This window comes from Nomascus leucogenys, chromosome 14, assembly GCF_006542625.1.
Source record: "Nomascus leucogenys isolate Asia chromosome 14, Asia_NLE_v1, whole genome shotgun sequence".
NCBI classification, from domain to species: domain Eukaryota; kingdom Metazoa; phylum Chordata; class Mammalia; order Primates; family Hylobatidae; genus Nomascus; species Nomascus leucogenys.
In genome coordinates, this window is record NC_044394.1 from 73,906,806 (window position 1) to 73,922,559 (window position 15,754).

The 15,754-nt window shown below is 34.6% G+C and overlaps 1 protein-coding gene across 1 annotated transcript in view; it reads right to left on the minus strand.

Annotated features, from left to right (window-relative positions):
• The window catches only part of ZC3H6 (zinc finger CCCH-type containing 6), a 58,911-nt gene that overhangs the window by 17,180 nt on the left and 25,977 nt on the right, over positions 1–15,754 (minus strand). Inside the window, exons 3-6 of the mRNA XM_030827625.1 lie at positions 13,735–13,857; positions 6,925–7,201; positions 5,156–5,289; positions 522–638 (exon numbers count right to left, since the gene is read on the minus strand). Of these exons, the coding sequence (XP_030683485.1) occupies positions 522–638; positions 5,156–5,289; positions 6,925–7,201; positions 13,735–13,857 (651 nt within the window). The remainder of the gene's footprint in view (positions 1–521; positions 639–5,155; positions 5,290–6,924; positions 7,202–13,734; positions 13,858–15,754) is intronic.

The window sequence follows — 15,754 nt, forward strand, 5'->3', positions numbered from 1 at the left end:
TTATCTTCAGTCTTTAATAATGAACAAATAATAACTCAAATGACCCCTTAGAATTCCTGCCCGAGACGGTGGATGTAGCTACATGCATTGAGGCAGCACAGTGAGCAAGACCTCACAGGATACTGCCTGAATTGGCAACCAGCACTCATCATTTCTTGCTGAGCTACCATGGGAACTTACTCAACCTCTTGGTGCCATGAATAAAATGGGGATAACAACATTAACTACTTTGTAGGGTCACTGTAGGATTAAATCATTTAATATTAGTTGTACTTTGAACAGTACTTGCCATGTAGCATTATGTGTCTTTTAAACAAATCCGATTTCAACAAATTATGTTATTGTCCCAGAACATAATTAAATGAGCTCTAATGTACGGTATTTCCATGCAAGATACATTTTAAAGACCTAGTTTTACTACAACTACATGTGAAGAGAAAAAAATTCACCATCCCCCAAAAGACTAATTTTAAAGATTATTTTGGAAGTTAAAATGACTTATGATACCTCTATAAATTTACCTTAATACATCTCCCTTCCAGGAAGTATTTACAGATTTGTTTTCCTTTGTGTTCCACTGTGTGCTGATTAATAAATTCCTGAGTCATAACCTTCCATTTTTTCCCTGGTTTACTATACTGCAAGAAAAAAATTTCATTTGAATGCAACATATGAAATACTAATAGGTATCAAAATGTATGATTAAGTTGATCTGGAAAAAAGTACAAATTGTACAAAAACTGATCAAGATTGAACATTCTGATGCTACTCATTTATTTGGAGAGAGATGTGTGTCTAGTAATCTACTTATGCTACTAGTGATTGCAAAACAAAGCCTATTTCTTTCTATTTTAATGAAGATGAATAACTATTTTTAAATTATAAAAAGCTTAAAAATTCACAATTCTCAATTTGGGCAAAGACACAATAAAATATGCACTCATATTATTGATAGGTATGTTAAAAAGACTTTAAAATATCCATATTGTTTGACATACAACTTGTACTTTTTGTGATTATTTTGAAAGAATTATCAGGGAGACACACAAAGATCTATTCATATAATAAAATACCGACATAGTAAAACAAATAGAAAAACGAGAAACACTACACACATTTAAAACTAGAAGACTGGTCAAATATATTATGATACATTTCGGTGGTAGAATATTATGCAGTCATTAAAAAATCAAAAACTTTGGATCATAAAAAATGTTTACAGATCAGGCATGGTGGCTCATGCTTGTAATCCCAGCACTTTGGGAGTCTGAGACCAGCCTGGTCAACATAGTGAAACCCTGTCTCTACTAAAAATACAAAAAGTTAGCCGGGTGTGGTGGCACACGCCTCTGTAATCTCAGCTACTTGGGAGGCTGAGGCATGAGAATCGCTTGAACCTGGGAGGTGGAGCCTGCAGTGAGTCAAGATCATGCCACTGCATTCCTGCCTGGGCAACAGAGTGAGAGTGTCTCAAACAAACAAACAAAAAACAAAAAAAAAGTTTACAATATTTTATGAAGTAAAAAATTGATCCCAATTCTACAATAATAAATAAAGGCAAAGGAAAAAAGACAAAAAGAATATACCCCCATATTTTACAGTGTATGTCTCTGGATGGCAGGATTAGAGATTTTATGTGTGTGTGGTTATTTTGTACTTTCTTTAGGGGAAAAAAAGGGCAAACAAACAGGCAGCATGTATTACCTTTAACTTTTAAATATAAAAAGTTAAGAAAAAAACTTAAGAAAATTAAAGGAAAAGAAATCTTATAGCCCTACTTGTTTTCCTTACTTCTCCTGAGTCCCCTATTCAACTTCTGCTTTAAGTATAAGATTGAGTAACAAGGCAGAGTATGATGCCTAGCCATGTTAAATGTAATGAGTTACATTCATCAACTCTAAAAAACAACATTATTTTTCAAGCACCTGGCATGCACTGTGCCCTGTACATCACAGGAGTTCAATGACTATTTACTCTTCTGATTTGATTTCTGTTTTCCCTTTTCTTTTAATTTGCTAAAAGATAGAGCATAAAGTTCAAATCTACTGAAAACAAGAAACTGCCTCACAGCAAACATTGAGGCAATAGATGTCTAAATTGAAATCTGATCCCCAGCACTCACAGCTGAAATCACATTTTACTGTAAGAATTCTAAAAAAGGTACAAGAATACCAAGTAAACAGATAATCCTACAGATTCGTTTTAAAAATATAAATATACCTAATTTACCCCAGGAAAACACAATGAAATTGCTTATAATATACTCTGACAGAATCATTTAAAGTGTCTCAAGTCTATATAAATTTGATTCACAAACATTTTTATGCTTACAGATTCGTTTAGAATAAGCAGATATAAATGACCAGCTCACACAGGCATTCAGTACAAAGAATCGTGACTGTTATAAAATAAAATAAACAGCCAAAGAAAGTAAATTATGCAAAAATCAATGAGCCAACCTGAGGAATATAACTCTGAAATTAAAAAGTAAAAAAATTAGGTAATCTCAACACACACACACACACACACACCCTGAAAAATGCAACAATGAAACTTAACGTTTCATTAATAACTTACTCTTTCTGTATACATTACTTCCAAATAATGTTTCATTGTTTTAATAGAGGATTGTGGTGAGGAAGTGTTTTGTTTTGTTTTTTAGTTTAGTTCCACTTAAATGAGTAGAAAGTATCTCAGTGTCCACAGCTATGGGAAACCTGACTATAATCAAGGTACTACAGAAAATCTAAAGCAACTTTAACAAATAAATTTTTAGGGCAAAATTAAGTGCCTAGAAGATATGGCAAGTTAGCAGACTGACAGAACTCAGGAATTGTGCCTTGCAACTCCTCCTATATTCTTTGCATTACAACACAGTACTGTGAATAAAAAAACAATATAAGAAAGAAGGAGAGAAAGAGGGAGAGACGGAGGGAGAAAAAAAACCAAGCTACCTACTGTACTTGGTCGTTTTAAAACTTATTTATTTTAGAAGATATATTGATACAAGAGACAACAGCATAAAATATTAATATATATCAGGTAGAGGAAATGTAAGGATCTACCAGGAAAATAATATTTACTACAAAAAATGTAATAGGTACAGTAAACACTAAAAAAATTTAAGAGTATTATGGCCAATAAAATGAAGAAGCCTTTAAAATTCAGTGAAAGTTTGCTTCTTCGTGACTACTCTTGATTTTTCAAAAAAATTATGATGCATCTGAAGGTACCCCTGAATTGATTTGGCTTTGGAGACTCTCATAGTCTCTGAAAGGCCTAGGATGGAGACGGATCTATCTTGGCCACTCTGCTGTGGCCTGCATGTTCATGCTATTCTGGATGGGCCACCTACAGACCATTCCTGAACATGAACTGCTTCCTTGGGCTCTGGCACACTCCCAGTTGTTTCTGGAATCATAAGAAATGTCTCTCATGATAGCCAATAAACTGACATGATTGATAATGTATTTTTATCTTGATTTTTCTGTTACATGATTATCTTTTAGGTATAGCCCAGATCTACAGACATCTAAAATGTTGTGCTTGATGGGGCCCTTAGAGTTAACTTAATACTATACCCTCATTTTGCAGATTAAGCAAATTGAGACAAAGAGACAGGTATAACTTGCTCAAAGTCACACTTTCCTGGAAGCTAATTTTGTTTAAAGGTATAGGGTGTAAGAACTGGGTATAGGAGCATGCTTACTTAGAAAGCATTTGTATTAGTTTGGGTTAGGGAAATCAGCATATTCTAAAGGTCTACTGGTGTCTAAGAAGATGACAGGCAGGTTTTTAGTCACCCCAAAATTCTAAAATAATAACCATAATAATTCCAAAGCTGCTGTTCCATGGAACAGTGAGTGGCTCAGTGAATGTTAGTAGGTGTGTAGGAAAAAAAAAAGTTTGTAGTTGAGTAAATGATGTTTGAACAAAATAAGCTTCTTTTTGCCTAAGCTGCTCAGAAGCTTTACTACATTAATGTCAACTGAGACTCTCCAAAAGCAGATGGCATGTGCTGGGTTTCGCAAATTTATTTGGGTCTGAACTTCTTTTTTTTAGGTCGCATCTGTTAACATCTCCTTAAACAGTATACTAAGGAGTGCATATTAAGAAATCTCTGCCCATTATCTTTAAACTGAGAGATCAGAAAACCAAGCATTTTCAAATTATAGCATATAGCTATTCCTCTCCGCTCTCACACAAAGTTGCAGCTTTTTTTTTTTTTTTTTTTTTTTTGAGATGGAGTCTTGCTCTATCACCCAGGCTGGAGTGTAGTGGAGCCATCTCGGCTCACTGCAACCTCTGCCTCCTGGGTTCAAGCGACTCTTCTGCCTCAGCCTCCCGAGTAGCTAGGACTACAGACGTGCACCACCACATCCGAAAAATTTTTGTATTTTTGTAGAGATGGGGTTTCTCCATGTTGGCCAGTCTGGTCTTGAACTTCTGACCTCAGGATCTGCCCGACTTGGCCTCCCAAAGTGCTGGGATTACAGACATGAGCCACCGTGCCCGACCAACGCTGCAGCTTTTAATGACCCACTATTGCCTGTATAATTCAATCAAATCTTACTAGAACAGAAGTAGAATACAGGAATTGGACCACTGTAATCCAGGGAGTCACTACAAGCTTAAAGTTCATGAGTACAACTCAATTTGACATATATTTATTGAATATCTACCACATGTAACATACATAAGTTCACCTTTCCAACCATTTATATCCCCCTTTCTTCTCTTTCAATCTTTTCAACTCTAAAAAGGAAGTTAATTTACCAATGCCTCCCTTCTTGTCCCCCCTACATATTGAGCTATTAGCATTTCATTGCCAATTACATCTGGGGAAGATGATTCCTAGGAAAGAAAAGCACAAAAGAAGACTAATAGAGGATATATTTTTGCTTTTAAACTTATCAATTTTATTTTGAGGTTCTTTCAAACATAATAATTTTATTTCAAAGTCACTGAAATCTGTAAATTAGTTTCACAACTCATTAACAACTATTTTTTGGAGGTTATTGATACTCATTTTATCTGAACTGGTAATTTTTCATTTACTAGAGAAGTATCATTAAAATCACAATGCTTTCTTTGCCATCAAATAAATTAAAAGATGAGAAAGCTCCTCCCCTCCTTATATATAAATTCTTAGTACCTCTTGAAAGTCATCCGATACTGAAAACACATTAGGCCCTTTATTGGTTCTTCCCCCACGTTCTTTTCGTTTGATTTTCTTCGGCAAGCCACGTCCACGACAAACATTAAAACTTTTAACTCTCTGTTCAATACCTAGAAAAGTTAAAATGTACTTAAATTTAAAAGAAAAACAGCATACCTTTCAATTTATTAGTTTATAAGGAACAGCACATTTTAATAGTCTATAATATACAGTGCATTCTTTTTTTTCCTTCTAGATTCAATGAAAAAATTAAATCTTTATATCTTATCTCCTTGGTACTGTTTCTTAAGGGATGTTAACAACACAGGAAGGCAAGGAACAAGGATACACGTGGCTAGAGAAGCAAAATCAAGTTTTATTGTGTTTAATTTTCCTTAGCATAAGATCATTAACAAGGCTGTTTTTAAGAGAATCAAATATTATATTCCTATTTAAGGAAGACATTGTAGGTATCAGTGGTTAATTAGTAGCAAATCAAATTTCCACTGGTAATTTTGAGTAGATATATATACATATATCTCCAGGAAAAATTATACTTCTTTTGTTTTTGAAAAACTTAGTATTTAAAAGTATGTAAAAAGATACCCAAATTACAAAAATTAGTTTTTCTTTTTAGAGGCAGGGTCTCACTCTGTCACCCAGACTGGAGTACAGTGGTGAGATCATAGCTCGCTGTAACCTTGAAGTCCTGGGCTCAAGCAATCCTCCCTCCTCAGCTTCTTGAGTAGCTGGGACTTTAGGTGTGAGCCCTTGGCCTGGCCAATACTCAGTTCTTTAAGAGCACAAACAAGTAGGAGCTTGAAAAGAAAAGCCCCAGGTGGGAAGGGATGAGCAAGACTTCTTTGTATTACCCTTATTGTCCAAGTGGGATGATCCCTGATACCACAACATCTAGGCTACAGGAACAAACTTGCTCAGTACAACCGCATATGTGTAGAAAAATTATTTTCCCTTTATTTCAGCTAAAGCCTACATTCATATTTTTCAAAGAAATTTTGCTAGGAAATCGAGAAAAAATAAAGTCATAGAAATAACCAAATTTACTCATAACTGATTCCTGTATGCAAAGATAATTAAAGGGTAGTTATACAGAGTGTGGCTCCTCACTACTTCATTTCAGTCTCATATTGCTCCACTTTTCCAGAAGCAGATATATTGACTAGCCAATACTTAAGGCTGATTTGAGCCTTAAATGACTCATAGTTTCTTCACTTATTGTCAAGAGCTGGCAACTTGTCCTAGTCTCTCCAGGGACCATGTAATACAATATTGCAGATAAACAGGTGATCAGTGCAGAAATGTCTTTAGATTGTTTTTATCTCCAATTTTAAAGGATGTTCATAGTCCATGCACATTTGCCTAGCAAAAATGACTGCTGTATTTTAAAGCCTAATAAAAGAACAGCTTCCCAGCTGGTCTAAATTTAAAGCAATACATACAGCAACAGAGACAACTGTATACTGACATGATACAGAAGCAAGGGGAAAAATGTATGAAAGTTGTATTGCATTTTTATGTATTTTTAAATCATTAGAGTATCTTTCCAACTGAAATATTCGTGTATCATACGGATTGAAATATTTGTAGATTCTGTTCTCAAGGTCTACAAAATAAAAGAAAATTAATTTAGGTTCCACAAGAACAAGCTAATCTTGAGCGGGGATAAGTTTCTAACTTTTTAATCCATAGCTGCCTGTTTTAACAAGGTTCTCACATTCTAAGACAGACTGTAATTTCAAACTTACCTTGCTGAACTCCTTTCATTCTCTGTTTTTTCCCTGATTCTTTAGAAAATGATGACCCTAAAGCAATATTTGAGGTTTCTTTAGCTTGCCTGTATTGTTTCAGCTGATTGGCAAAATCTTCGTCTGTTTCCTGACCGTAGTTACCAAAGTTGTCATCACTGTAGTTACCGAAGTTGTCATCACTGTAGGTGCTGTACTCATCATATTCTTTATTTTTAAATTTTTTGTTATGTTGACCCTTCTTTGATGTCATGTAGCTTCCTGATATATGTCCACGCTAAGTGAAAATGGACAATCATTATCAGGATTTTTCAATTATATATAGCAATTGACAGTAGCACAGGACATCCTTTTCCCCCCAGCAAGTTCGGAGAAAGGAGAAAAGATAGTTATAAGTTCTGACTCTTGATTAGTACTTATCTATGATACTACTTAACACTAACTTCAAAAGCCTAAATGTTATCCTGAGATAATTAAATATTGTAATCTTTATGCTTTAGCCTTTGCTTTCTATGTTCTATGTCTCAGTATCTTACACACAGGAAAAAGTAAAAATACACACCATCATACATAAATTTTTCCTCCAAAAAATGAAAAGGGCTTTTTTGAAAATAGGGAAAAGACAGTTAAATAGCTTGGGGTGGAGGAGTGTGGTAAAACATACTATTTCTCCTAATACTGGAAAATTCTCAAATTACATTATATTTAATAAAAAACTGTATTTGTGGAAAATTTTATAAAAAGAAAATGTCTATATCAAGGATCTAACAGAAAAAACAGAGCTTTCCCTAATAGTGAAAAACATCTAGTGAATAAGTTGCTCATTAGAAACTGTTCATTACAACAAACATTATTAATTTTATTGCTTCCTTACTAAAGCATGTGAAAACAAAGAATACACTTTAGTACTACAAGTTTATTAAATGACAGTATTCAGGTCTGTCTCTATTCACTGAAATATTTTTATTAGTTCTATTGTAACCTCTGTCAATTTTTTTTAGTAAAGCGAGAAAAAATTGCACATAATTACAACTTAAGTATCTAGACAAATCCAAACCAAGTAATTCATCTTTAGCTTAGTGCATTTTATTTTATTTATTTATTTTGAGACAGTCTCGCTCTGTTGCCCAGGCTGGAGTGCAGTGGCATGATCTTGGCTCACTGCAACCTCGCCTCTTGGGTTCAAGCGATTCTCCTGCCTCAGCCTCCCAAGTAGCTGGGACTACAGACGTGCGCCACCATGCCCGGCTAATTTTTGTATATTTAGTAGAGATGGGGTTTCACTATGTTGGCCAGGGTGGTCTTGAACTCCTGACCTCGTGATTCGCCCGCCTCAGCCTCCCAAAGTGCTGGGATTACAGGTGTGAACCACTGCACCTGGCCAGCTTAGTGCATTTTAAATGTGATATTAAAATACTACTCTGGCCGGGCACAGTGGCTCACACCTGTAATCCCAGCACTTTGGGAGGCCGAGGCAGGTGGATCACTTGAAGTCAGGAGTTCGAGAAGAGCCTGGCCAACATGGTGAAACCCCATCTCTACCAAAAAATACAAAAATGAGCTGAATGTGGTGGTGTACACCTGTAGTCTCAGCTACTTGGGAGTCAGGCGGGAGAATTGCTTGAACCCAGGAGGCGAAAGGAAGTTGCAGTGAGCCAAGATCGCACCACTGCACTCCAGCCTGGGTGACACAGTGAGACCCTGTCTCAAAATAAATAAATAAATAAATAAATAAAATAAAATAAAATACTACTCTGGCAAAATACCAATATGAGACTACGTATTTAATGAAATGCAATGAAGTATTAGATCTTTCTAATTATAAAAGAGAAAAAATAACTAATCAAGAAAACCAATTCACTCATCAATTTTAAATTTTAAAAACACTGTATCATATTTTGGATTTGTTTTAAGTAGTACTTTTTAAAGTTTATAAACTCCATTCTTAGTCTAGCACTTCAGAAGTTCAAAAGGGAATTTATGATTGTAGCCAAAACAGTGTTTCTGACATTTTTTAAAAGCCACTATGAAAACTAAAGCAAAACAAAAAATAATTGCTTAGATTAAGTTGAAGATTAAATTAACTAGTTAAATGATGGTTACATTTCCTTTTATTAAAACTGTGACTATATTAATACTTGATATATTTCAACACTTTATGATTGAAGATTACTTTGTTAATAGATGAGTATAAATTTTTCTCTGGAGATTAGATGCTTCTCATAGAAGTTTTAAATTCTTAACATTAATTCAGTTCTCTGGTTGGCACAGCTTTATCAAAATAATCTCCATGTTCCTACCTTAAGTAGAATTATCCCTAAATTTTTATTTACCTCCTCCCTAGATTCCCAACTGTAAATATTCTTAATAGTCCCCTAAGAATGCACATTGCATCCCAGGGCTCCTTCTGTGGTTAAAGACTTCTAGTGTGGACTCCTAAGGTCCTTCACATTCGCATTCACACCATGTTGTGTGAGTTTTCCAGGAAGCATGAAATGAATGAAGGGATACAGAGCAGCCCCGCTTTTCTAGAGTGGTTCATATATTCCTTATGGTTCATACAGTCATCACTGGGATGAACAAAATCCACTCATGGGCAAGTGTCTAGCAAGTATTTTTTCAAGTCTAACCAAGAGAAGATAAATGAAAAAGACAATAAATTCCACAAAAATAGATAGCTTTTCTAATCACTTTGCCGACTGATTATTTGGCTATACAAACTGCTAGAATGTCTGTAGGGATAGATTTGGTTTCTGTAAAACAAAAACAGGCCCCACAGCAATCACTAGAAACAAATAAAGGAAAAAGAGGCCTTGAAAAAAGATGAGGAAAAAGGAAGCTAAATTAAGTTCTCTAATTTAACTGCTGGGGGGTTAACAGTATATTCAAATTTTGCCCTGTAATTGTAGAAGTTACATAGCAGATATTTGTTATCTAAGAAAAAAGGATTTTTAGATGTAGTTAGGATATAATCTTAATTCTCAGTGAGTCAACTGTAAAACATATATATGGAAGAAATGGTATTGAACTTTCTCTTCCTGTAAATAGCAGACTGGGTAATTCAGACTAGTTTTCTCTCTTTAAAAAAGTAGAAAAGATGGACAAAATATTTTTCTTAAATCCGTTTGTAGACACCAGACAGCTAACAAATTAGTGAAGGATTACTAGACCAATACCACGGAGTAAATGAAAATCCTGAGAAGTGGGCAGCATTTGGAGCTGCATTTGCTCCGAGAGTATCATCCCATCAGGAAGAACCAGGTGAAAGATCCAACAGCACTTTAGACTGTCTCTGTTGTCTATGGAAACAAAAGGTGGAGTCCAGAGTCTGGAAAAGGTGGAAGCTTAGTAATCCCCATCCTCAATTATAAGGGGATCTCAAAATGCGAATCAGAGACTGCAACCCAGCCTTCAGGAATCTGAGTGGCTCAGAAGTCTCAAATCCTGAAATTGGAATAAAGTTTGTAAGGGTCACCAGAAATCTGGCAGAAGTAAGTAAAAATCCTTTCTGAAGGAAAAGAACATCATCCTAGGCCTAAAGTTATTTCCACAAAATGCTCAGCACAGAATAGAAAAAACTGAAAACAGAAATAGGCTCATGAAGAGATAGGATCACATGAAAGAGAACCAGCAAAAAATAACAGGCAATAGAAATACAGACTTCAGTCTGTGCGCGGTGGCTCACACCTATAATCCCAGCACTTTGGGAGGCAGAGGTGGGCAGATCACCTGAGGTCGGGAATTCCAGACCAGGCTGGCCAACATGGTGAAACCCCGTCTCTACTAAAAATACAAAAATTAGCCAAGTGTGGTGGCGTACGCCTGTAGTCCCAGCTACTTGGGAGGCTGAGGCAAGAGAATCGCTTGAACTCGGGAAGCGGAGGTTGCAGTGAGCCAAGATCACACCACTGCACTCCAGCCTCGGCAACAAAGTGAGACTCCGTCTCAAAAGAAAAAAAAGAAACACAGACTTCAGATATAGAAATTTATATCTGAAGTCTGCTATTTTCAAGTAAAAGACAATATAAGCATTTCAGCAGCAAACTTGAAACTATAAAAATGACTTAGAAGATTTTAAAAAACCAAACTTCTACATACGAAAAATACTTAATAGATGGGTTTAAAGGCAAATTACACTCTAGCCTGGGTAGTAGAGCAAGACCCTGTCTCAAATAAATAAATAAATAAATAAATAAAAGCAAATTAGATCTCTCTGAAGAGAAAAGAAGACTAGAGAAGAAAGATTAGGTAAAGCATATGTGGTAAAATGTTAACTGGGGAATCTGGATGAAAGATATACAGGAGTTCTCTGCATCATTCTTGCAACTTTTTTGTAAGCCTAAAATTATGACAAAATGAAAAGTTATAAAAAATGAGGATAAAATAAACACATTGGCCCAACAGCTGAGAGAATTTGATAGCAAACCTGTGCTATAAGATATGCTAAGCAAAGGCTAAACGATGCAGTGCATCTGGCTAAAAGAAAATGGTAACATATTAAAACTCAGATCTACAAAAAAAGTGAAGAACACTGGAAATGAAACGTAGTGAAATATAAAAGACCATCCTTTTTCTTAATTCCTTTAACTGATTTTTTTGAAGCAAAAATAGTAACAGGATGTCTACAGGGATATATAATAGTCAGTGTAATATTAACAATACATATTTATTAACAATAAATAACTGCATAATGTTTAAAAAATGTGAGATACCTAAAACATCTGCATTACTGTTTATACATACAAATTGATTTTGCCTCCCACAGTGGTCACATAGAAGGCTATGTACTTATTACAATAATGCTGCCACTATTTTAAATATTTGGAACTTCCTCTTTGGGGTTACTTTCAGTGATAACTTAGGAATCCAGAACTTGTCTCATTACTTGATATTTTCAAATGTCTTCTTACCTGAAATAATAATGCCCATCCTTAGCATCTTTTCATTCATTGTAAGAGCCTCCAAATGACTTTTGAATATTTCTAAAGGATAAATCTAACCACATATCAGTGTTGCTGAATTAAAAGTTTTGTCATTTGTGGTAAAAATATTTTTAATGAATAGTTATAAAATGTTCTGAGAAATAGCAACAACCACTGACTAAAATCACTGGACATATTGACCTTATAAACATTCTGATATTTACCTAACTAGATAAAATTATTAACTAGTGTATAATTCTTTTCAAATTTTAAGAGAAGATATTTTAATAAAACCTCATTTATTTAATGGTCACTTAGCAATCTCAACTGTAAAGGCGGCAACAGTGAATCAGACTATAGAAATAACTCTAACAAAAATAGTATTTTGGTTTCTAAACTCACAAGAGATTAGGAACACCAAATTAGGAGAAAAAATAGTGCTCTTATAGACCAGAACAGTGACAGACTTGCAAAAACGAGAACTCAGAAACTCTGGGGCTTTTCAGATAAGTGCACACTGATCCAAATACTTCCTTGTGACTCTGAGAAGCATCATTACTTGCCTAGCACAAAATACTGTATATTTGGAGATAGGGCCTTTAAAGAGGTGACTAAATTAGAATGAGCCTGTTAAAGTGGGCTCTAATCCAGTTTGACTGATGTCCCTACAATAAGAGGAAATTTGGACAGAGAGAGACACCAGGGGTTCCTGTGCACAGAGTATGACCATGTAACGACAAAGCAGTGAGAAGGAGGCCAGTGACAAACCAAGGAGAGAAGTCTAGCACAGATCCTTCCCTTACAGCCCTCAAAAGAAACCAACCCTGCTGGCACCTTGATCTGGGGCTTCTAGACTCCAGACTGTGAGAAAATACATTTCTATTGCTTAAGCCACCCAGTCTATAAAATTTTGTTATGTTAGCCTTAGCAAACTAATACATTATGTATTCTTTATGTTCAAAGATTTCAAATTTATAGCCTATGTCTGATAAAATATCAGAAAGAATAAAATTGAAAGCTTAATTTTTCTCTTAAAAGGGCAATACTCAAAACCACAATGAGATGCTACTTCATACTCATTTTCTGTTTCCAAAAGAAAACAAGGAAAAAAAAACACGTTGGCAAGGATGTAGAGAAATTGAAACCCTCAGGCATTATGTAAATAATGTAAATGTATTTTTATACTTACATTATTGTAATGTAAATAATATGTAAATATTGTAAATAATGTAAAATAGCGCAGCCACTGCAACTCCAACAGTTTCGTGGTTCCTCGGACAGTTGGACATAGAATCACTATATGATCTAGCAATTCTACTCTTAAATATATACCCCAATAAACTGAAAGAAGTCTTAAAAAGATTTTTGTATACCCATGTTCATGAGCAGCATGATTCACAATAGCACAAGGTAGAAGCTTTTTTTCCTGAACACCCACATGTCCATCAACAGATGAATGGATACACAAAATGTGATATATACATACAATGGAATATTATTCAGCCTTAAAAAGGAATGAAATTCTGACACATGCTACAGCTTGGGTGAACTTTTAAAACATTATGGTAAGTGAAATAAGCCAGATACAAAAGGACAAATACTGTATGATTCCACTTACATGAAATACCTAGAATAGGCAAATCCATAGAAACATAAAATAGAATAGTGGTTTTCAGGGGCTAGAGGCAGGGGAAAACGAGGTGTTATTTCTTAATAGGTGCTGAGTTTCTGTTTGGAATGATCAAGAATTTCTAGAAATGGATAAGTGGTGATGATTGAACCACACTGTGAATATACTTAATACCACTGAATTGTACAGTTAAAAGAGTTAAAATGGTACATTTTATGCTATCTATGTTTTATCACAAAACAAAAAAAATGGCAATACCTGAGTAAATGGAATGTCATAATCCCTGTAGAAACCAGTTCTTTTTTTATGGGAACTTTCTGTATGTTCAATATCTGAATCAAGGCTGTAGTCCGAACTATCATCACTAGATGGGGAATTATGCTGAAGGGAGGGGAAAGACAAATATGTTACATTTGCAAAAGGAAGAAAATTTAACTAGTAATTAGATAAGCTTGTTTCAGCCTGAGATACCAACCAGTAGATTATATTATTCCAGGAGACTCTGAAGTACTACTGAAAAATTCTTGCCCCAAAGGCCACCACCATTCCAACTTCACTGAGGTTTTCTGAGAAGTATATCTTCCTCTCTGCTCAGAGACTTTATGACATTTTCCTCATCATCCCTTTGACCTAAACAGAAATATTCTGCCCCTGTGCTCTAAAATGATCTACATTTAAGCTAAATCTAAAGAAAGTAAAATTGGCTCCTAGATCACCAAAAAAGGTCATAGAACATGAGTAGAGTATTAATTTGTTTTTACCTAAAATGGCTTTGGAGTTCTTATTCTATTGCATGAGTACCCTAAAACTAAAAGATACCAAAACATTACAAATTACAAAAATAAAATAAATCTGGCCCACAAAATTGAACAAAAGTGAAAGGAAAAGCATAAGTAATTGATAATGATTATTGATGTCAAGTATAATGATAATTGATAACAAGAGTAAGCTTTTTCAAGTATTAATACAATTTCAAAAAAAATGGGACCAAATCTCCTCCATCTGGTCAGAATGATTACCTTCCCGAGTTGAGCATTCTCTTTAAAGAGTTCTTACATTTCTTAGCAATGAAAACACTAGCTCTGTGTATTATTATTGTTGCAGTCCTAGCATCTAGATCTAGTACGAACTCAGTAAAAATTTGCTGAAATGATTGAACTCTGATGCTCTTACAAGAGAAGGCTCTGTTTTTCTCTAACCCATCCTGAAATGTTATTTTAGGAAAGACAAAGTGCTTTCCTCCATCTTGTTCCTAAATGGTCTGCAGTTTGGTTTTTATGATTTTATTGCTTTTGTCTTTGTTGATTTGATAGGTGATATAAAGAAATATTTTTATAACTATGCTGTCAAATGCTTCAACTTTAAGTATCTAATCATTCTTGGCTAGGATTTAAAATAAATAGTGTCTACTTAAAAGCCAAGTTTGCTCAGTCACCATCAGAAGTCAGCTCTAGCTCTAAGGAAAACCTTTCACCTGAAAAATACTAATAGAATTATACTCTAAAAAGATTTGGTCTTTGTGTTTCTTGGTAGGGTAGATTACAAACTCCAAAAAGTCTCAGACTTTTTGACTCTCTAGAATTAATTTTGTTGGGTAGTACTTTTCTAGAAAATTTTCCATTTCATCTTGCTTTTAATATTTATTTTCATAAAATTATATACATAAATTTCTTATGATTTTAATTTCCTTTTTGGTAGTTATTTTGCCCTCAGCATATATACATTTATTTTTCTTTTCCTTTTTATTATTTAGTTTGGTCAATGATATATATGTTGTTGATCTTTTTAAAAAAACTATTGGTTTTCATTCTAATTCATTCACTTCTGCTCATAACTTTATTAAGTACTTCCTTTTTGTTTTGTTTTGTTATTATTCTATGCTGTTTGATCATAGCTTATATTGTTTTCTTAATTTTTTGTCATTTTAAAATATTAGGTTAAATTTTTCATAGACTTTGTGGGCATGCTTTCTTTTCTGGGAGACTTACTCTCCATTATTCTCTTTTATCTTACAATAACAACTATGGAATGTGACCATAGTCCTATCTTGCTTCTCATGTGAAAAAAATGGATGGAATGGACCAATAAAGCTTTCCTAGCTTCACAGCTCTAGGGTTATCTCTTCAGTTGTTAGCATGAAGTATTCAAAAATATGGCTATTTTCTGAGCTATGCCTCTTCTGCTTCCTTCCCCCATTTGTTATCTGACTATTTCTTTCCTTGGCCCTATATGCCTGTTTCTCAATGTAGATTTTACTTCCAGCTGTTACCTCCTCAGT